Raw genomic sequence first — 24,985 nt, forward strand, 5'->3', positions numbered from 1 at the left:
CCTCCATCATCTTGATAATCCCTGCAAGTCAGGGTCAGAATTGGAAGCCATTTAGAATGCTTCATCATCACGATATCCAACTTAGAACAACCTCATCATGATCTCAATGTATCTGGTTGCTCTTAGCATATGAACCCTGCCTTGCTGCTTCTCATACTCCATGTCACTCTATGCTGCCACAAGATAATGACTGCAACAAGAAGCGTCACAAGTCGCACCAGGTTTCCAGATCAGTATTATATCCCCACATGATAGTATATGATAGTTATGGCTCTTCCAGTTGTATTTTCCCCCCATGTTCTTCAAGATCTATGTGTATTTTCCCTCCATGATAATATATGATAGTTATAGCTCTTCCAGTTGTATTCTCCCTCCATGTTCTTCAAGATCCATGTGGTCTAATCCATGTCCCAAACATGCTTCAGCATCCTATTACCTGCAAGACACGCACAAAACTAACACAAGCCAACCATATAGTCTTAAGCACTAGCCCTTCGTGCTACCAAATGAAAGTCAGAGATGATACACCTCTCCCAATCTTTGGATATTGAGCCTCAAACATCATTATTGGACATAGCCTTTGCACCAAGAGCAAAACCCTGAACCCCAATACATTAGTAGTCACAGTCCAAGTAAAGCCATGCTAACCAATATTGGGACTCTCTCCTAGAAAACATCAAAAGTTTAGCTGCTAAAAGCCTCCCAGAACCTGCCTGCCTTATGGCACAAAACCAGTTCCACTTGCCTCCATTGTGGCTAAAGCAAGCGTTGTTTCACCTTTGTTAGCTCCTTTCCAGGTTTCCAAAATATGCTTCACAATGCCTTGTGGAGAAAGAGAGGACGGGTACTGAACCAGTAGTACAACCATTAGACAAAAGTATAAAAACTAATTCCTCATCGCTTCCCATCCTGCTTTTCTGCTTTGTATGTTGCAGGTTCTTTACAAGGAAACAGTTCAATGAGTCTCCACTTCACAGATCACTGGCACAACAAACTGGAGAAAGAACTCATCCTTCCTAGTCTCAAAGAGGCTCAACAATATAGGTTCTCTTATGGTAAAGTTTTGAACATGTTAGCCAGCCAGCAGTGAACAAATGTATATGCTGCTCAAAATCCGACAGTCAGGGACTAAACCTACAACAAACCAGTTTATTCAATCTCACATAAGTAACCCCAAATTAAGTATATAATTTGGACAAAGTAGCCTTTTCTTTTATCCAACAATGGACACAACTTCAAAATAGAAGGGCTCAACAAAGCAAGAACATAGCAGCAGAATTAACAAATTTTGCGTAAGGCCCCTCAAAGTAGAATGCTTTTCAATCCTAAACGGTCATTGAAATAGGAGTTCAAGAAAATAATCTTCAAACCATGAGAGGGATGACAGGCTAACCGCACTTCTCTGGCCAAAATCAATGCGTTACAACATTTACCAAAGAAAGCTTTCTATATGGAAGTGAAGTTTCTAACCTCTTCAAAATAGCCCTTTGGTGTATGAAACCAAGCAGTTAGTCGTGCAGACCGTTGCTTTTCCTCTCCAATACCAAAAAGATAATCACGTGTGCATTCTTCCCCTTTGGAGACATCTTTTACAGGCCAGAGTAAAGAATAACTGCAACAGCCACAGTTTATGTAATACAGCTGCAAAATGCAGGCAAGAAAATCTTCCTCTCAATAGCATGCAAAAGAACTACTGATACCAATCAATGGCTGAGGCTTTCTTATATCTTGCAGACTTTGAGATCTCAAGGAAGTAGCCCAGACAAGAGAGCAACCACTATGAATTGAGTCATAAAAAGGAGGCCCATGACTAAGAAACCCCAAGAATCTTTCTAGTATTCAATGACAGTAACAAATACAAACCACTAAAAATGATCAAAGCACCTTCATACTGAAAGTAGAAACAAAGCATACAGAGTCAATCTCAGTGGTCTACCATTAAGTTCTAACTGCTCTATTCACAGATCAACTCATCTTCCTCACTACTTCACTTGTTACTCTCTTCACAGATCAACTCATCTGCAGATGGATTATCCTTCCTCTGCACATAGGTGCATAGCATAAAGAGTCCTGCAAAGTGGTAGGCATAGCAGCCATGTCACCATCGAGCTTTTTACCTTAGGGACTGCATCATCCTGAGAGCCTTCAACCATGAGATCACTGTTATCAAGTGGAGCATTCCCTGCATTTGAGGCCGCATTGAATTTAAGCAATCATCTCACAATCCCAGTTACCACCGTTTATGAATTTTAGAGTCAGCTACCATGTTACCCACCGCTATTCAATCCATTTCATAAGAAACCCCAATATTTAGAGGAAGCCTTGACTTCCCAAATTATGAAGCAAGGTAGTGGAGACAACACCACCAAGACCAAGTCAAGTAATGAGGACCAAAGTAGCTGCATTCCAAAATTGAATCAATTTGGCCGAATGTCCCCAAAAAGAATAGGTATTGTCAGCATTGCCAGAAGGCCAAAAATTGTGATGACAAGACTCAAAGGCCAAGGGCAATCCAAACTCCACCCAAGAGTCAACCCTCTTCCTCACCTAGGAACTCTAGCACATCCGGCGAGGGCACATCAATCCAACCTCCACAACCAAGAGGGGTTCATCCTCCACCCAAGCACAATAGATTTATTGGTCACATGGTGACAAGACCTTTACCCCTGCTTCACAAAGGGGTCATCCAATTGGTCCACCATCACCACTATTTTAGACTTTGGTCCACATGCACTTTTTCTCCCTTAAGGATTGACTTGATGAGTCCCCATTTATTTCTAAGTTGCAATCTACATCAAGTGCGCAAGTAAAAGCACTTGAGCTCACTTTCCCTAGAGATCCTCCAATCCAATAGATCATGGAGCCTTCTTCGGTTCAGATATCAGCAACACTAACTGTAGAACTAACACACCTCCCATCTACATATCTATTTATAGCATGGCACACTCTAGCCTGGCTCCTCTTCCACTACACATTTCTATTCCTACTTTCCTCTCTTTAACACACCTACTTTTTGGTAGTGTGGCCATCTCAAAACCCAACACATTGCACTCACAAGCACTTTTTCATTGAAGTTGAGATATGCATGTTTTATGGTCTTGTGTGGTATTTTTTGCTCCTAACTTATCTTTAGCAGGTTTATACTAACCCTTACAAGACCTACCAATTAATCGGAGTACAAACTTGGATTGTTCCACCCTCCTGTTGGTTACCCTTCTGTGGTGGAGCTTCACACTCTAGATCAACAAGAAGTCTTCTCCTCTTGATCCGGAGTTCTTGCCTTTCCGTGAGGCAACCTTGGAGGCCATTCATTTCACAAGCTTTTACTTAGACATGCAGTTCACTCTTCTTCTTTATGTGCTTCTCCTTTCCCCCATCGACATCCACATCTTGGGGAGAAAGGGGGGTGCTTACTTCTTCCACTATCCGACGCTGAGAGGGCATGGTCTTCTACTCCTAGTGTCTACAAGATTGTGATTACTTCAGAGACATTCTTTTTGTACTTTGTATTGTTATCTTTATCATCAAGATGGTCATGATTGTAAAAGGGTCCTTGAGCGAGTGAACAATTACCCTACAAGGGCACTGTCGAAGTGGCACTTTTGCATAGCATTTTGCACAAGCATGAAATCTTGCATTGCCCTTTGCATTTGCCTATGCATTGGCATCCTGTTCTTGTAAACATGCATCTATGTGCGTTTATTCCTTTTTGGTTAGAGAGTGGTCGACTCTAGATCCACCATATTTGTGGCAGCTCATATGGCAATCTCCGTGGGCAGTTCTCTTATCCCCCTTCTATCCATACTCCTATTTTTCCTCTTCATCAACACCCATGGGTGGTTGAGATAGCTTCTCTATTTTGTGTTGCATTGGGTCTAACCATCCCTTTCATTCTCCCCTTGGGGCATAGATTACTTGATAGGATGAAAACAATCAATGAAACACTCTTAAAAAAAGTTCAAAGTGGTTTCACTCAACTTTTGGAGATCTTGGTAGGCCACCATAGAGCTAAAGAGCACCCTATGTCCGATGCCTTGGTCTCTTTGGAGAGACCCTTTGGGCTCCCTTGGTAAGATAACCATTACATCTGTAAACTTGGTAGGTCATTAAGCAGCCGACGAGCCGCCTTTGTATGATGCCCTAGCTACTTTGGGCTAGGGAGCCCTGGGATAAATAAAAACTTGGGCTTGAGCTATCTTGGGACTCCCTTCTTGGTTCCAATTTTGGGCCCAAGAGGGGGTATTTAGCTAAAAATGCATCATAAACTAATTAACTCTTGATTACAGCCCCAAAACTCAAATTACTAAACTTTCATTTAAAAAGAATATGTATCCCTAGAGAGTGTCTATGTCCCATAAGCCAAACCCTAATTTGGGAGGACCCATCCACCTTTGAATAGATAGGCTGCCAACCACAAACCTTAATCTTGTTTTGCAAATTGTTGGCGCCTATCTCTACTATCCACGTCCCTTTCACGAAGCATATCTCAATTCGAGATGCTATCTACTGTTGTTCTACACTTGGCATCTATTGGTGATTGATTTCAGCCTGCTGCCATCCAGCCCCTGGTTATTGCATTTATTACCAAATCTACTCCTGCAGCCTGCATTTGGACCTGTTTTTCTTCTGCCATCCTGCCATGTCATCAGCTAATCAGCATTTTGCTGCTATCTACTGCCACCAGCCTTGCTACGCCACCCTGCAGCCTGTGTTTTGCTTGCGACATCCCCTCAATTGGGCTGCATTTACTGATTTACTGCCCGTCCCCACTGTTTGACACTGATCCAGCCTTCATGGAGCTGTGTTTGCTGCTGCAAGACTACTCTAGAGGCTATCTGCTGCATTTCACAATCCGTCAGAATACACTCCAACTCATACTCTCTGCCTCGGTCCTAGCGACATGGGAGTCCAAGGGTTAGTATTCACTTCGCATAGTGTATTTGCTGCATTGAACATCATATGTATTCAGTATTCATTCATTCATTTTTAGTGTTCATTGTCTTTGAGTTACCCTAACCCTAACTGTATTCATTCTCGGTCTATGCTTTGTCATGCAATTGTTGTTATCTATAGGCAAGTATTTATTTACACATATAAGACGCACGTCTAGTAGCACCTCTCTTGCTGCATAGGCCCTTGTCATGGCCATGATTTGCATGACTTGTGCCAATCATAATGGTCGTTCCCGTGATTAGCATGCCTGTAGTAGTAGCTACATTCGATTGGTCACTGTAGGAATGCCTCCATCCAAACCACAATTTACTACTCGTCTATTTGGGCTGACGTCTGTCATGCTCCATTGCCCATAACTTGCTATTCTACTTGAACCTCCATAGCTCTTACTTCTTTCTTGCTTCTTCTTGTGCTTCCACTCTTGCTCCACCTTGCAACTACTATCAATGCAGAGTTTGATATTCATGCAAGAGGAGTGTGAGGAGTGAAGCTATGTTGCAAAGGTTGAAGATTCAAGCTTCTTCTTCAACATTGATGCTTGCTATCCATACATTGATAGAGCTACTATTCTTATAGCCAGGATCTAGATCTAAGTCGAGCAAGTGCTTGAGTCATTGAACCTCCACTCCAGTTGTGGACTTTCCCAGTAGAAGACAACAATTTCGCAAATTCACGCATCCACATCTGGAGTCTTGGGTACTTTTCTAGAGCACGCGTACATTGCCCGCCGCAAAACGCTAGTATGGGGGGGATATGAAATTCTTTGTCAAGGATAGCTTCCCCGACTGCTCTCGACTTAGCTTCCTTGCCAAGAATCCACTTCATCCCCGTGACCGCAAGTGACTCCAACGGCAGTTGAAGAAGTGCTTGACGTTGATCACCCATAATCTGGGCTCCGTATGTAAGGACCAGGAGAATCCCACTGGGAGGCCACATGAAACAACTTTTTTGGACATTTGTTTGAAACTCAAATGTCGTTGGCGATCTACTTGTATTCTTCATTTTCTCGGCATTGGAGACTTTCTTCATAGACTCATAGAGAAAATACAATTGTTTGTCAAGGGTGAGTCAAAGTTATACTCTAGTCACAAGCAAGGGCTTGGCATTGGTGGTAATTGATGGCAATTTGCTAGCTTCTGCGCTATTGCCATCCACTTTCTACTAAGGTATAGTATGTTGATGATGCATGACAGAGGCAGATACAAATAGAACATCGCGCCAGGAAGGAGGAGTTAGCCGCGATGAGCCCACTAATAGACGGAGATTTAAGCACCAGTGCCAAGACAGTAGAGATTGAGCAAGGAAAAGACAAGGCCTTGCTACATCTAATCCCACCAGTTCTCATGGCCCCAATTGCAACTATAACAACCACCTAAGGCACCGCAAACGCGGTAAATGAAAGTAATCTAATGGCCTGGGTGCAGTATCTGGTGGATAGAGTGCAAGAAATAGCATCTTCTGATTCCCCCTCTTATTTCCATTGCATCAATAGGAGATACCCTTCTCTTCTTCTCCCTCCCACCCTCCCTTTTCTAGGTTTTCACACGGTGCCACGGCTTCTCCCACAACAGATGGAAAGTCTATTGGGTTCTCCTACTGCACTTGTATATGGGTCTAGGACCAGGCACTCTTTATGCCGCATTTCCCTTTTGAACCATAGAGATTGTTTTGCATCAACTATCAGAGTATTACGCTCAAGGCAATAAGACGCGTGCAATTCGAGAAACGTGGAGGCATCTTTTTGGATTTCTAACCCTAGCCTCTACATCGATTTCGAACTCATAATGTTAACGAAGGATCCCGTGTCTACAATAGCATTATCTACTAATATTCCATCAACATATGCTGCTACCCTTGGACAATGCTTTTCACCATGCTCAAACCAATCATCTCCTACCTGCGCTATTCCCAAGGGCTCCACAATATACCCAATGCGTAGAATCCTTTTAAATTCCTTACGCACTCCTGAAGACGACTTAATCAACTACATGAAGTTTACATTTTGCCACATTAACAACCCCAAAAAGGCTTTATTGATCTTTACTGGCACTTATTTCACGTGATAGGGCATATGCTTGAAAATCCCCTACAAAATAGAGCATCTTGTAGGCATTCAACAATACTTGATCATTTTTCACATTTAGATCATTCTCTTCCTCTTGCTTAGCTACCCATGAGGTCTTCTCAACAAGCAACCAATATTGAATGTTACCCATCGAATCAATTTCTTTACAGCATTTATTGGTTTGAGTGGCCAGCCTCGAGCCCTTGGTCTTTGACATCACTCCAGAGACTATGTTTTGCAGTGCTTATGCTTTCAGTCAAGTGACAACATCCATAGAAGTTGCTTTCTATGAAACCAGTCTTCCTTCTCGAAGAGGGTGGTACTAACTTGATTTAACAATAATTACAGCCAGCATAGAATTCACATAAACTGAAAATGCACACTTTGCCACTTTAATCTTGGACAATGGACAGCGCGTTAGCCCCAAAATTGCCATCCCTTAGGTTATTTCTTTAACTTTTATTGCAAATGGATACAATACAATTGAGATCCTTTGACCTCCTCTATTAATCCAAATGCCCCTTGCTGTCATAAATGACCAGTAAGCCTCCAAACCAATTTGCCCCTTGGTTTGCTCAAGGATTGGCCTTCACCCTACTTCTCGAACGACAAATTCAACCCCAAATCTGATATTGGTTGACTGGGCTTTGGAATCTCCCTCAATTTCCTCAATTTCGACTACGAAAATTCAAGTCCTACGCTCTCATTTTTAAGAACACATCCCAAGGCGACGGTCAAACCCTAATTTATGTTTTAAATTAAAGTTTAGAGTACAAATTTTCTAATATCTCCATCTCTAATGACTCAAATGGCTGGATTTTGTTTAGATAACTTGAGAGATGGCTAGAGGATGAGAGAGAATGCCGTAGAGAGAGAAATTTTAGAGTTTTATTGCAAGAGATACTGAAAATACTGCTACTGCCTTGTTCAAACAACTATGGAAGCTATCATCTACAGCTCAAGACCACCAGAAAGACTATTGCCCCCACCTATGTACTATCACTTGTACCACATTGACCTTGGGATACTGTCACCTACTCGTAAAGGGCTCCAAACTGCTATCACATGTTATAGGACTAATCCCTAGTGGGTACAAATCATATCAACTTCTCCTTGCTCTCTAACAACCTCCTCTCTCACAACGGTTGTAATAGACTTCCATCAACCCATAAAAACGTTTTTCCAACTTACATAGGCAAGTTTTGCCAATTGGTAACCTTCTAATCCCATTTCCCAGCATTATCCAACTTATTAAATTAAATTTCAAAATATTAATTCTAATATTAATTTAATAGTTATTCTAATGCTCAAAAAATTAATTTCACCAATCAATAATGAAATTGGCTAGGCCAATTTGTCTTCCACATATCCCTAAGAAGTTACTGACCCTTAGACTAGCATTAATTAATTAATTAATGGCTAGTCTTCAGTGTCACCACTAACATTAGTGGCCAATAAATTGGTTTAGGCCCAAACCTAACACCGAGTACCGCATCGTACCTGTCAAGCATAACTTATTACAACTTTTGCCTCTTTGGCACCAACTAATATCTTAGGGTCGTAGGTCCCACACTATGAAATAATTGACTTGCACCTCACATGTGCAAGTCACATTAGCACAATTAATTAGCTTTTAACCAAATGCTAAGCAAAGTAATAAAATTTCACATTTCGTGACAAACCAATCCTTGAAATCTCTGCAATTGTCCTCAATTGCACTACATTGTGCCCAAGCATATTGCACTAGAATCTCCATAAAAGCATCATAGTCACAGCATTGGCCATTGTCGTCCAACCATGCCATATGCCCCAAACATGCTGAAAATTTCTAGCCAGCATATGCATAACATTAAACTGAAATTTAGTCTAGAATTGGTTGCTAGTGCATCCGTAACTCATGTTTCTCAATTTTTTGGACTCAAAACCATAGTAAAGCATATTCTCAACGTAAACCATGGCTCAAATTGTCAATGGCATTTACTAACATACTGCTATCCATGGAACTAGCTGTAAACCATTGAAAACTGAGCATGGTCTGATCATAAACTGAGCGTTTGCTAATCCCAGAGCTTATCACAAACTAATGCAAATGTGACCCCAAATTGATCGCAAACGAATTGCAAAAACTGATCAGTACCTAAAATGCAAAAACTAATGCAAAACTGATCCCAAAAGTGACCATAAACACTTCTCAAACTCATCAAAAACTGAGCTGAAACTTATCAGAATTTTTGTCTCAAAACTATGGCAAAAATTCATGTCAAACTGATCATGAACCAATGCAAAATGATAGTTTTAGTGCTTGGGTGAAACTCATAGACATCTACATACATCTCACAGTGACTAGCACACTAAATAGTGACCACATGGTAGACTCATTGTCAGCACAATACCTTGGATACATGTTCAATACATGTGAGATCCACTACATACGAGAGCTGTCCACAATTAGCAGAGTAGAAGTGCTACCTCCCCCTTGAGTTGCAACAATTGACGATGGTCTGCCAAGTCATCCTCTTCCATCCACTTTGCATCTATTAGTGAAACCATGCTAAATCTTCACCAAGAAGTATATGGAAACTTTACCTCTAACTTTACTTGCCTCAAAACCTCCACTAGGTTGTAGGCCGTTCTTTCCCTTAAGCATTGCAATGCTTTATACATTCACATTACTGAAATTCCAACTTAACTAAGATGCAACATTACATCCAATTAACTAGCCCCTCATGTGTACTTGACATGCCAGGAGCACCAAATACATTAGGAAATATTTTTATTTGTATTCTTTGGACCATTGCAATGTGACTGTGTATAGGAATTTGCATACTACCAACCATACCAAGATACATTTTCCCATACATTGCATGCATTACTAGCTGCATTTTTCCTCATGCAAGCATTACTAGCTGAATTTCCCTCATGACCAGCACTATATGGAGCATTTGTATGACCAACATTAATACCATGAGTCTAAATACAATGGGCTTCATATATGCATTGCCAAACTTGCCACTTTGTGCCCCAACATCATGCCAACATTGTTACATATGGGGTTATGCATATCACCAACCATATCCAGATACATTGGCCTTGCACATCATGCATTGCTTGCTACATATCATAAGGAGTTGTGTCATACATCCCCATATGCGGCCCCTAACCCACCATGGCATGGAAACTGGTGTCACCACCAAAGTAACCTAGCTGCCCCATAATTGTATGCATGCCCTACTATCCAAAAAACATTGAATTGGCCCTTCCAAGTTGGCCTTGCATATGCATCAATTATCTCACTAGTATCATTCGCTTCTGCTTACTACCCACGTTTGGAACATCATGCTACTGTGTTGGCTCTTCCTTCAGTGCATCTTGTTGTTCCAAAGCTCTCAAAGATGAGTTCCTTTTCTTGTCTTTGCTACCCTCCCTTAAGGGGTTCAAAAATTGCATGAACTCAAAATCATTTAATATTTACATTAACATTTCAATTGTTGTCCTCAACTGATCTTTACACTGGTCATCAAATTCCTATTCCTCTTGGTGGTCATCAGCTTCTATAGGCCTACAAGGACCCACATTTTGGTCTAAACCAACATTACCAGCTTGTTGTCCATGCTGCGTGCCTTGTCCAAGATTAGACCTTGCATTTTCCCCAACACTTTCTAAACTTTCACATTGACAGACATCATCCTTGCTTGATTCCATCTCACTATCTAAAGACATTCTTGTTGTAATGCTCAGTTGAGTACAATTTCAGCACTAGAGCAAAGCTTCTAACCTTCAATCAGGTGCCTCGAGACCCACCAATTCGAGGGAATTGATGGTATCCTAGCGATGGAACCATGAAACCAAACTTCCTTCTCCGAGAGAGTGGTACTTACTTGATTTAACAATAATTACAACAAGCATAAAATTCACATAAAATAAAAATGCACATTTTACCACTTTAATCTTGGACAATGGACAGCCTATTGGCCCCAACACTGGTGCCCTTGCGGTATTTCTTTAACTTTTATTGTAATCCGAGAGGGTGGTACTTACTTGATTTAACAATAATTACAACAAGCATAAAATTCGCATAAACTGAAAATACACATTTTACCACTTTAATCTTGGACAATGGACAGCCTGTTGGCTCCAACACTGGTGCCCTTGCGGTATTTCTTTAACTTTTATTGTAAATGGATGGAGTACAACAGACATTTCTAACCTCCTCCATTAATTGAAATGCCCCTTGCTTTCATAAATGACCAGCAAGCCTCCAAACCAATTTGCCCCTTGGTCTACTCGGTGATTGGCCTTCACCCTACTTCTTGAAAGACAAATTCAATCCCAAATATGATATTGGCTGGCTTGTCTCTTAAATCTCCTTGAAATTCCTCAATTTCAACCACTAGAATTCAAATCCTAGGCCCTCAATTGTGAGCACACATCCCCATGCGGTCATCAAACCCTAATTTCTATAATAACTTAGGGTTTACAATAGAAATTTTCTAATATCTACACCTCTAATAACTCAAATGGCTAGATTTTGCTGAGATAACTTAAGAGATGCCTGAGAAATGAGAGAGAATGCTCTAGAGAAAGAAATTTCATAGTTTCATTGCAAGAGACGCTGAAAAACCTACTGCTACCTTATTCAAACAACCATGGAAGCTGTCATCTACAGCTTAGGACCACCAGAAATACTATTGTCCCCTCCTCTACGTTGTGACCAGTACCAAAAGGACCTTTCGCTACTGTCACCTACTCCTAGAGAGTTCCAAACTAGTGTCACATACTATAGGACCGATCCCTAGTAGCTGCAAATCATATCAATAGCCTCTCCTTGCACACTAACAGCCTCCTCCTCTTTCGCAATGGCTAGAATAGATTTCCACTAGCCCCTAAATTCCACTTGCATAGATAAGTTTTGCCAAGTGGCAACCTCGTAATCCTATTTTCCAGCATTATCTTACTTATTAAATTAATTTTTAGAGCATTAATTTTGAAGTTAATTTAATAATTATTCTAGTGCTAAAAAAAGTAATTTCACCAATCAATAATTAAATATAACCGTTTGTCTTCCACATATCCCTGAGCAATTATTGACCCTTAGACTGGCATTAATTAATTGATTAATGCCTAGTCTCTAATGTCACTAAGACATTAGTGGCCAATAAATGGGTCTAGGTCTAAATTTAACACCAAGTACCGCCTAGTATCAATTAGGCATAACTTATTACAACTTTTGCCTTTGGCACCAACTAACATCTTAGAATCCAAGGTTCCACACTGTAAAATAATTAAGTTGTATCTCTCGTGCGCAAGTCACATTAGCACATTTGATGAATTTTTAATCAAATGGTAAGCAAAGCAATAAAATTTCACATCCTCCTAACATTTTGTATCTTAGGCAACCGCCAAAAGCTTCCTTTAGTTGTTTTCTATACTTGCGACATCTGCATTTTGCAAGAGTTTCCTCATCAAACACCTACATTTTGTCTTTAGAAGCCCCTTTCCAAGGGTCGCACAGTCGCAAACCACTAGCCAAAGAACTAAAGTCATCTTCCACACAATACCTCTGTTTCATGTTGGTGGACATGGTTCACTGCTATCATCTTCATTGGAGCAAGTTCTCATTATCACCTACAACTCCTAAGGACTACGTCTCACTCCCCCTACTGGTGCCCATCATCGTCCAATGCCTTCTCTGACATCCACCCGCCCAAAGAACTGCATTTTACTCCCTCCATAGAGCATTCTCATCCACAAGTGCTAGTGTCTAATCCGCCAAGACAATGCCATTATCTCTAAGCTCTAATCAAAGCAATCCACTTGACTTTGCTCACCTCATAACCAATCCTAAAGACACGGAACCTTGAGGCTCACTCCATTTCATCAACATTGTTCATGATTCATTCTCCCTCACTTTTTGCCTTTTTGAATTTCTATCTAAGTGTTTGTCGTACACATAGCGTGTTATCTTTGCAAATGCTACAACTTCTTTATAGTGCCCACACAATGTAGCTCCATTAATGTGTGGAATTTGGAGAATCGATCATTGCATCTTCCAGCCCTATTGTTGATTTTGGTTAGCAACACCATTCTAGCGCAAAGAGGCATAATGTTATGTCATGCTGCTATAGGAGCTTGGTAGAGAGAAATGGTAGAAGTGCTTTGCTAAGCAAATAGAGAAGAGAGTGTGTGTCAAAGAAGACTTTTCTAAGAGCAAAGGGCCTACCCCATAGAGATAGCTAGTTCCAAACAACAAATGCCCACTTTAATGGGCATACTTGACCCCAAATCGATCACGACCACCGCTGGCCCAAAATAGGGCTCTACCTTGTGAATGGGCATTTGGGTCTAAGCACACCAAGCTGCTACACAAGAGATTCACCCACTCCCACATCAGTTGCATATCATCCTCAAAGCTCCCACCTATGATCAGCAAATCAGGTGTACAAAAATAACCCACCAACATATGCGAAATCCCTCAACACAAGTCCATGATTGAAGCCGAACAAAAAGGCTCTGACAAGGTATAACGTACTGCACAACAGCAGTTCATGTCATAATGCAGTTGCTCTATCATGTGGCCATCCCAAAGCCATACTCTATGCAAACATGCATTTGCCAATAACACAAATAGAAGCAATATCCTCAAGTGCATTCTAAAAAGCATAGCAATGGTCATGAGCAAAGAACCTCGTATGACAAGTGCCACATCACAATGACTCACATCTCTTGTTTGCTCTTCAAGAACCAAAGAGAAAACCATGCATAAATCCACATGGCACACTCTAATGCTTTCACAAACACTATGCTCAACTAGATGTCTCAATCACCTAAGCAACTACTTTAAAAGGCTTATGCCCATAGCCATGGCTGCTTCAAAAGACTGATGCCTATAGCCATCCATAGAGATCAATGCTTCTTCACAAGACTTACGGTCATGGTCATCCCAAGAGATCCACATTGGTAACACATCTTAAGCATAAAAGCATTCCATCCAAGGAACACAAACATGCATTTACTCCCCCACACTCTACATACCAAACAGACTACATAGACATCCAACAAAAAAATGGCCCAAAGCAACATGATAACTATTGTTGCCGTATACATGTCCACAAGTATGGCCCAAAGCAACATGATAACTGTTGTTGCCGTATACATGTCCACAAGTATAATCCAAATCGCAATTACATAAAAAGTATGGTACTTAGTGTCATGGTAAGCATCCATACAAAATTGCATAATAATATATATAGCATCTAGAACATTGATCATAGTAGGTCCCAAAGCAAATATATTGTCACCATACGGTACCTGGTGTATACATAAAGTACACCAAGTAACCACTAGATATATAAGCATATTTGACTAGGAGTGAAAGTGCTTACCCCCTCTTGAGAATGAGGCAATGCTCCAAATCTACACTGTGCAAAGCCTAATGGAGCTACAACCAAGATTGGCTCCAACTAAATGTCTCAAGGTAAAGTTGCAACAACTGAGGTCAATCTACTAAGTCACCCTTTTCCATCCACTTCATATCCAATGGTGTATAGTTACTAAACTGTACCCAATAATGATGGGAAACTTTACCTTTAACCTTGTAATCTTTAGCCTTTTCCTTAAGGTGTCAGATCGCCATAAACTTGTGGCTGCAAACATGGAGACATAGGAGGTACCACTGTTGCATTTGCATCAGCCACACTCATGCTTGGGTTATTATGACCAGCCCCTAAAATTTGTGTTTCATACTTCCCTACAAGGCCTCCCACACGTCCATACAAGCCTACTGGATGCCAATATTTCCAAGCATGCCATGGTGCATTCTTGGTTGTGCACCACCAAAAACATTGCCCTGTAGCTGCTACAAACCAAGCTGTAAACCAGCATTATAAGTTCCTTTCATACCAAGACCACAAGATGCATTGGCATCCATGGCCTAGAGCAATGAACCACCTCCGAAATAACCTAGATATGTAGATGGTTGCTACATAGTTGACTGCCCAAATGCATGCTAAAAATTATTCCCTTGTGCATGCATACTAGCATCACGCATTGAGCTAGAGCCCCATGCGCATTGGGCTGCTGCCTATTAAATGGCATAAGCTGAGGCTGTTGTCCATGTGCTCTTCGAGCATGTCTAGAATGCAAATGCCTCTTCTTATGCTTTCAATTTTGAGGTCCAAGCATCACACGAGAAAATTTTGGGTGTTGAGCAACCTATGCCAATGTATTTGCTGCATTCATCAATTGCACCCGAACCATCAATTGCACCCGACTCAAAAGTTCCACTAGAAGGCAATACATTCACTTGTGTAGTATGAGTTGTTGTTCAACATTGGCATGTCCTTCAATTGAATTTGCACTATGCAACAACTGCTACTCAATAGAGGACAATGACTGGTCATCACTTGCATCTCGTTTCCTATGAGACATCTTTGCTGAATTTCTAGAAATACATTGTTGTGCACTCAATTACAGCAAGTCAAAACTTGTGTGTGCACCTCAAGAGAACCAGAGCCCATCCCCTTAGGAAAGATGGTGAAATCCCAATGATGGAATAATGAGACTGGCCTGTAGATCTAATCTATGACATAAATTTACAGCACACATACTATTCAATTCACAAAAGAAAATAAATGGCGCAAAGAACCTAAAAGCTAGAGCACTCTTGCATAGTAGACGACACCAAATTGGCCCTCAAGGTAAGTGGCCCTTACAATAATTCTTTAATGTTGAAGATGAGCTTTGAATCGGTCTCAATTACACACTCAAAACTAGTGTGTCTTCAAGCATACTAAGCTACAATCACTCCAATGTTGTCTAACATGACATTGAGAAATGCATCTATGACCTCACTGCTGCCACACTACAATAACCAAGGAATTGGCAAGAATCTCAGTCCCACACCAATCTGTTTTATCAAATGAGGCATCAGCCCTGATTCTCCATCAATCTGAAAGCTTTGGCCTAACCAATGCACCTTCAATCCACTATCAAATTGAAGTAATTTAGACCTTTAGACCTGCTGTTCTTAAACCCTAATCTCTGCCATGCATTTTCCCTGAGATTGGATGCTAAATTTAATGCTTTTGGTGGCTAGAAAATCAGATGTCTGAGCGCATGTTCCCTTATGTCTCCCTGAATCTTCAATCATTTGGCAACCCAAAACAAGGGGGAAATTGGGGGTTTTGGTTGGAATGTCTTCAGCAATCACACCCAAAATGACTAATTTCTGCAAACCCTAGCCATTGAAATGCTGTAAACAGCATGAAAGTATCACATTGCATCTTGTCCCTTATGCCCTCACCTTGTACCACATAGCCTACACACTTGTCCACCCCATGCCTAGTGCCAAATCCTTCACAAAATGTGCAATGGTCATCGTGCTAAGAGCTAGGGTTACGAGAATTACATTCATTTTTGTTAAATCATTAAGCCCATTTCTCATTCTAGTGGCAGATGCTTTCTTCTCCATCACATCAGATCATATTGATCGCCATCTTAAGAACAACCACTCATTGCCAAAAATAGTTGATCATCGCATGGCAACGACATTGCAGGCCGCATTTTAGTCTAGACTGAGTTTTATATTATCTACAATGCACGTTTTGACAAGACAATACAAGGCTATTCAAACAACAAATGGGAAACAAAGAGCCGGGGCCTAGAAACCCTAATCTCCACCTCATGTGCTTGTAGTGAAGTCATCTAACACACAAGAAAGACTGACAACCGATAACGATGTCATAGCTCCCAATGTCCTCATCTTACTCAAAGTGAAACTCACCAACAAGAGATGTACATGAAAGAAGACACAAAATAACATGTCTACTAACACCATTTTTCACACCCTAGAATTTTGAACTTAAGGACATGTCGTTGTCCTACATAAGGGCCCTCTATTTCTCATTTGAATAACACATGTTATACATATTATATTCCAAGGGTATGCAATATGCAGTACGAGACAGCATACCCTCCAATAGCAACTATGGATTAGGTGTTGTCATTGTACCTCTTTGATCATGATTCGCTTTCCACTCTATATGTAGATACAAGTTGCCTTTGAGATAAGTCTCATGCCTAATAACTATGTCCTTTCCTAGCATCTTTATATGCCTAGCCCACAAGAAACCAATGAGATAGCTATGGTTTCCAAAAGGCTAAGAGGTATACATGCATCCTCTCTACTACACACTTTTTTGTCCCATAACACCTCTCCAAAAGGCACCTCCAACAAGTGTTTCAAGGTGTTTCCTGCTTATATGGCCCAAACCCTGAAGTGCCCTCAATGCGCTCATACTACATGACCCTTTAACTAACCCTCAAGCGCCCTAACCACATTCACATTGCAATATGCTTTAGCTGTCCTAACCTTTTAGAACGCATTCACACCTAGTGACCATTAGTGGCCTATGCTGCACATGCCCATCCATGATGTCCAAGAATGTAAACACAGCATGTGCTAGAACCCTTGGCAGCAGAATTGGAGGCATAGCAGCTTTTTGGGAGCCTTGTGGGATGGAATATGTGGAAGACTGGATGTCAGCTGATCTTCAGAAATGAGATTTCTTTAGTGTATGCCACCATGGCAAAGCTATGTGCTCAATTATACACTCGCTTCATGGTGTCAGGGACAAACTCTAGGAAACTCTGCATTGGCAAAAACTTCTTTTTTTTAAAGAAAATATTCTTTAATGACACCTCAGTAAGTTCCTAAGGTAGTAATGAAGTACAAAGAAAGCCCAATAAAGAGCAATTGAGTACATCACAAGTACAAATGGTTGTGTGAACAACCAATCTGGTGAACTACAGTGTCAGACCATATGAGGGGCTAGATGAAAGAATGTGCTAGAATCCCATGACTGCAAGAAAGCATCTCTCCTCCTCATCCTCTCAGAACCACCAAACCTAGGGTTATCTCGGACTGTTCTTCACAACAGAGGATGGTAATCCCTAGTGGTGTTCACTTTTCTGCTCCAACCACACTACTAAGCCCATGTACAAAATGTATAGCCATATTTTATTGCGCAAAGAAAAACCACACAGCCATCGTAAAAAAGCCAATTGAAAACTCGCATTATTGAAGTCAATCTCCATTGACTCAAGCTAACAGGGGACAAAAACTTTGTCAAAAGACCAAAATGGCAACCTTCTACATATCCAGCATACAGCCAGTCCACCACACTTGGTTTTTTAATAGAAATGTTCTATTAATAACCAGCTCCATCAATTAAGCTTAGATTATATTATAACACAATCCCTATATAGCAAAAAAGAAAAAACAAGAAATGCATCACTGAGCTGTGGCCTCTCATACAATGGCTGCGTAAAAAAAGCCAATCAGGTGGATATAATGCTAAACCATGTGCGAATCCAAGCAAAAGAAAGGCCTGATCCCAAATAGCAAGAAAAGCATCCCTCCTCATGCACTCAAAGTGTCTCTGTATCCTCTCTTGTATCCTTCAAAGAGTGTGGATGCTCTCCATTCAGAGATGTCCCAGTTTGTCACACTCCCTGGCAGACAGTTGTAAGTGGATCCCTGACCTCCTACATGTGTCTAATGGGACATTTCTTGGTAAGCCCATCCCATTCCTCCACACTTTGGCCTTTAGGAAAATGATGTAATAGCACTTCTACACTTTGGTGATAACTTCTCTTGCTCAGAGACCCAGTCCTTAGACACCTCATTTCTAACCAAATCAAAGAAGCATTATTGAGCAGCAATCACTATCTTAGTCAGAACCTGTCTCTGACCTAGAACTGCCGATGAAAATCCATGGACACATCTATGACTGCAGATGGATCATCCTGCATATCATATAGAAGAAAAATATTCTCGTAGGCGTGTTTCTGCTGCAATCAACAATAAAACGCATGATGCTGACAGTTGTAGTCAGTGACACCTTTTTCTAATACACCACTCAGCTAGAACAGCAGCATAAGTCTTTCCTTTTGGAACAAGACTGTACAGCCAAGTCAGCAGCCAAGAGTGAACTAGCATCCCCATCTTTGTTCTGCTTTGAGTTTCTACTGGATTTAAGATAGCTATTGCAAAGATTTTTCTTTTAAGAAACATACTGACACTTTACTGAACAGCCTGGCTTTCTAAGGTTGACATAACGCATTCCTTCGTAAATGATAAATCAGGTATCTCCCTTGACTTCCATTTGTCTCTAATGAGCTCCAAAAGTTAAGAGCACATTTGGGAACCTTAATATAATCACACTAGGCATCTGCCTGTTGGAACATACACTGCCTCACTCCAAACACATGAAATGTACTGCCCAGCACTCATCTATGGAAGGGTCGCTTCAAATCTTTCTCATTGCTTTATAGCCCCTGACTAGCACAAAGTGCCTACTGAAAATCAGTCCTCTGGATATCAAACCTAGCTGGAATAAAACAAATTTTCCTAGTTCATAATAAAACTGAGTTTTCCAACATTCTAAAACCAATTCAACTTGAGTACCTAAAAACAGACCAGACAAGAGTATAGAGTCAAACAAGTGCAAAATGGAGCACCTTATGGCAGAATGCATAGTTCCATCTGCCATAAACATAAATGGGGCCACTCTGAAATTTGCATCATCGCTATGCCTTAGTGCAGAACCTAGCTCATCCATAATGTACCTGCAAAAGTGAATCATGCAGAAACCAAATGTGTAACCTTTAAAAAACATTTATTGACTCATCTTGCTGAAATGGAAACACAATATTCACAATACTCATCTTGCTTCAAATTTAAAAAACAACAATCTACTCAAAAAACAGTAAGTGCCGAATAGATTCATGCTAGATCATCTGTAAAAATAAAAGATGTCAGTAATTTCTCAAACTTGGATGTCATAAGAGACCTTTACCCTCCTATTATGATCTGCTATTCAGGTAAAGACCATTGTATATCAATCCACAAGCTTTCACGTGAGCAACAACTGCCATGTATCTCACATGAGAAACAACTGCCATGCACGCTTTGGTGCAGCAAAAATGCGCTTTCACATCAGCAACAACTGCCATGCAATATAAGATTCTCATGTAAATAAGGCATTATAAGTATGTATGTTGGTCCACGAGCATCATGCAGTTTTTAGTCAACTCAATTTACATCCGAACTGCTGCACACATTCCCATCATCAGCCTTGACAGCATATGAAAATACTAGGATACAAATGCAAGATCACTTGGTTGTTGTATGGTTCTCAAACTATTAAAACCTAAGAACTTTAAAATGGATGGACACCATATGAAAATGTCCTTAACACAATCACCTCAAAATGCAATAGCTGTTATAAACAGAAAAAAGATGAGAGCCTAAGAACAGCCAATAAAAACACCAATGGAAAGACATGCCCCGCATAGAACCGATACATGACCAACCAGTTGCAAGTCACTGCTTACATAGCTCGAGAATCAAGATCACAACTTGCACTCACCAGATTGGAGTCTCATCAAGCTTCTCCTCATCACAAAGCCGGTAATTCATAACATACATCCACATTGTTTTTAGAACACGTTCTGTTAAAGGTTCTTCACTAGTCCATTCAGGTAAGCGTGGTTCAAGGTTGTCAGCTAATACAAACTCATTACCCTCTAAGATCTTGGCAGCTTTCACACCATTCAGCTCCAAGATATTGGGTAAATTTTCTAGTACCTCCAACCCACTGTTTCCAAGTGGCCCTGGAACATCTACCTGCACAAAACCATTTGATTCTTTCATCAACCCAAGTCAAAATTCAAAAAGGAAACTACAGACTGCTAATGAAAAGCTGGTCAAATGACAGCATATACTAGAACCAGGTGGTCTTTTCAAAAGGCTAGTCAATTGCATAAGAATGATATTAATGAATATACTTATAATCAGCCTTACACTCTAATCTGCTCAAATCAAGACCTTCTGGAAAAATCACTGGTGTAAGTCTGAGTAAGCTGTGATGTTCCCATATGGAAAATGAAACCTCTTTCTAAATTTGCAAAATGGGCAGTACAATGATCAATGGTAAAACTTGACAGCTGTATGGTCTCCCATACCTCAAAATGATCTTCTTCAAAAATAATCCCACACATCAGTATTATATAATCTACACAAGAAGTGAAAAAGTATCCACATGTCCCTTAATTTCATGCCCTCTAACCTCATACCCTCCACTTACCCTAACAAAATGAGCTTAGCACATTTCAAGCTTTCATCATCATAACATGTTATGTGTGAACAAGCACGTGCCCCTATGTGCTAACCTAACCACCATTCTATACCCATTGTCTCTCCATCCCTTCTCTGCTACCATCTTCTCCTTGCCACATCAGCACAAGTACCATGTGAGTTCGTTTTTGAAAAGTACCTCCAGTTCTTTACTTTTTCCAAGAAAAGAAAGTTCTCTTTAAAAATCGCTCTGGCTGAAAAAACCAAGGTAAGATGACAAGGCAAAACCCGTATGCAAAAATAGAATAACAAAGAGGGCTGGCAAGTGACAGAAGTCTGGTAACGAGTGTGACAAGCTGCCCGGGTTCATCTATTGTTCCAACAGCCCATCATCTATTAAGCCACAAGAAACTGCCACTTAATTAATCATATTTTTCTGGCTCAAAAAACAGTCCCAAAAAGGATTAGATCAATTCATAGAATGCTCAAATATATTCAGTAGAACAATTGCATTAGAGTTCTATAAAAAGGGACTCATTGTTCCTTGCCACTTTCATTCCTCTATCCCTCACTTTCACCCTTCATGCCAGCTGTCATCCAGGCTGCCGCCAAGCTGATGTGCGCCCATGTAGATCTCCAACCTGCACACACAACACAGCACAAACCATACAAGCATGAAAAGAAACACAAAGGATGGACATCGAGCTCACCTCCTAGCCACACAGCCAAATAGGCTCACCCCCAATGTGTGGATGGAGCCCACTAGGGTCTACAGTCCAAGAGGTATCACAAAAAAAAGTTTCGCACAATCAATCCTTATGTCCTATTTATAGAACCTAGTGCCAACCTGAAGTGCCCTAAACGCATTCACATTATAGGACCCTTAGCTAGCCCTAAAGTGCCTTGACCTCACTCACAGCAATATCCCCAAGGACAAAATGAGAAAGCAACTCTCAATCAAGCATACCAACCACCATGTACCCTTCGCCTCTAAGCAATTCTTCCACTTGACAACCAGACTAAAGCCTTGGATTTTCAGCCATGCCTTTGTAGTTGTACTCTCGCATCTTGTCCAGCCTAGAAATGGGGATAGTGTCCTCTCTTTCTATGTTAGATTCAACTCACTATGGACGAGAGAGAAATAAGAGGCAGTGAACAATAGATAGTGTGATCTAAAGAAAGTGTATTCGCTCAAGATTGCAAAACAAGTTGAACGTACATACATCCAACTAAGGTCTAAGGTTGACCTAACCACACTCCCACACGCTAACTGGAGTTGGATTAACTTAACTCTAGAATCTAGTGTCACTACATTTAAAGTTCTAGACACACCAAATTTTGACACTTTAATAAGTGTCCACACCACACAAATTACATCGAGCACTGCCCCAATTTGGCAAATTCTAAGATTCCTCCTACAATACCAATGTGAGGAAGTACAAGGCATTCACCAAAGGATAATAAGTTCAAAGACTTGCGGAAAGCCTCAAACTTCTCACGTGTTGAAGCCTTAGTGAAAATGTCTTCAACATTTTCCTGTGTGATAATACATTAAGTTGATCTCTCCTGCATAAGATCTCTCTCTAACATAGTAGTAGTGAATCTCAATATGCTTCGTGGGGGCATGAAACACGAGATTTCATGCTACTACAATAGCACTCTGAGAGAGAGTAGTGGTAGAACCTCCAACAAAACCTATAGATCAACTAGCAATCTGGGCAGCCATACATATTCAACAATCGCTATGAAGACTGCCTGTACTCAGCCTCACCAAAAATGAAGTAGCCATAGTAGGTTGTTTCTTACTAAGCCATAAAATACATGAACAGCCCAAAAAGAAACAATATCTACTAGTAGACTACCGAGTGTGTGAGTCTTCATTCCAATATGAATCGTTGTAAACCTATAGCTAAAAGTCACTTCCCCTCCCCACCAAACCTCCCCCCCCCAAATCGGGGGGAAATGTCAAGGCATGTGTTTGAGTACCTTGTAAGTAACAAAAGATCCACTTAATAGCTTACCAATGAACTATACGTGGGTTGTGCATAAACCTACTCATCTAAGATACTACAAATTGTATGTTAGTGTGTGTGTTGCAAAGATAGATAAGGCATCCAACAGCCTGACTGTAAATTGTAACATCATCTCACTATCATCATGCATAGAAAGTTTCAGCCCTGGCTCCATAGGAGTACTCATTGGTTTACAATCTTGCATGTTAAACCTATATAGAAGCTTTTCCACATACTATGACTATGACATGATGATAACATTCTGATTTTGGGTGAATCAAATCCCCAAATGGTAATGTAAGCGGCCCATATCTGACATAGCAAATGTATCCTTCAATTAAGCCTTAAAATCTGCAATTTTATCCTCTTTAGATCTTGCTAGCAGCATATCATTTACATAAAGAATGATGACCAGCAAGTTCCCCCCCCCCCCCCCCTTCATTCTTAATGTATAGAGTAGGAGCAGTTGGACTGTTCTTGAACCCATTGTTGTTCAAATAAGCATTTATCTTCAAATACCATGCACAAGGAGCTTGTTTCAAGCCATACAAAGCCTTGTTTAATTTGCAAACCAAGTGCTCTTTGCCTTTAACCACAAACCCTAAATGTTGTGATACATAAACACCCTCAAGCAAGTCACCATTAAGAAATGTTGTCTTAATGTCCAACTAATTGCACTTTCCATCCATGATGGGTAGCCATAGCAATAACACATCTAACAATACTCATGTGGAATAGTCTCCTCAAAATTTGTGCTCTTTTTCAAAACAAATCCTTCGGCAACGAAGCGTACCTTGTACCTATCAACAAAACCATCAGCACTGCATTTGAGTCTAAAACCCATTTAGTGCCAATAGTCTTCTTGCCATGTGGCAACTCAACAAGATCCCAAGTACCATTAGTAGCAATGGAGTCCAGACTCCCCTTTCATGGCTTGCAACCAATGTACATCCTGTTGTGCGTCATCAACTGAAGTAGGCTCATCCTCATCCAAAAGTGAGCTCATAAATGCATGCTCATCAAGGAGAGCATCTACTTGTAGATTTTCCACAAAATGTGCCCCCCTGCATCATGGCAACCTGCCTAGTAGTCTTTCTAGTGCATTGAGACAAAAAAGCATTAATGTTACTCTCCTAGAGAGTCTATAACAGCCATCTAGGGACTGTCCTTTCTTATTCAACTGCTTGTTCCATTGCTGGATGCAAAACAAGATCAACCAAGGTTTGATCTAGAGGAGGTGGACAGCAATAGGTTGTTGTAATACATTTGTTTCTGCATTTACAGCAGGCACAAATCCCAATGCAAGTGCCAAAAGACCCTCAAAGACATCACATTATTATAGGTGGCTAGCATTTCAAACTGAACATGAGAATAGGCTGCATTTTCAGCAAAAATGGCATCCCAGTTGACAAAAACCTTTCAAGTGCAAGGATCGTACAAACGATAGCCTTTGCTCTCTGAACCATATCAAACAAAACTACATTTGAATGCCTTATCATCCAGCTTCCTATGAAGCTCTTTAGGCACATCAGCATATGCTATACATCCAAGTACCCAAAAATAATCAACCTTCAGTTTCATATCATGCCATGCCTCAAAAGGAGTGATCATCTTAGGCTTTGTCGGATCCCTATTAACTACATGATTTGCACATTGTAGACCTTCAAGCCAAAACTTATGTGGCTTTTCAGCATACATCTGGTCATCTCCATGAGTGTCCGATTCTTTCTTTCAACCACTCCATTGTATTGAGGTGCCATCCTCACAATGGCCTGATGTGCAATGCCATGCTCAAGTAAGAATGTCTCAAATGCACAA

The 24,985-nt window shown here is 40.7% G+C and overlaps 1 protein-coding gene across 3 annotated transcripts in view; it reads right to left on the bottom strand.

Moving 5' to 3' along the window:
* LOC148025279 (tubulin-tyrosine ligase) overlaps positions 1–24,985 on the bottom strand; it is a 185,185-nt gene that overhangs the window by 88,936 nt on the left and 71,264 nt on the right. For all 3 annotated transcript variants that reach the window (XR_015693037.1, XM_087692282.1, XM_087692281.1), the window contains 3 exons: positions 20,449–20,705; positions 19,538–19,645; positions 1,471–1,612 (listed from right to left, as the gene is read on the bottom strand). Coding sequence is in view for 2 of the 3 variants with exons in the window: in XM_087692282.1 (XP_087548408.1) it covers positions 1,471–1,612; positions 19,538–19,645; positions 20,449–20,705 (507 nt within the window). In the remaining variant the exon portion in view is untranslated. The remainder of the gene's footprint in view (positions 1–1,470; positions 1,613–19,537; positions 19,646–20,448; positions 20,706–24,985) is intronic.

The sequence above is a fragment of the Lygodium microphyllum genome, chromosome 14 (assembly GCF_053477565.2).
Source record: "Lygodium microphyllum isolate KBCC chromosome 14, Lygodium_microphyllum_v1.1.10, whole genome shotgun sequence".
NCBI classification, from domain to species: Eukaryota; Viridiplantae; Streptophyta; class Polypodiopsida; order Schizaeales; family Lygodiaceae; genus Lygodium; species Lygodium microphyllum.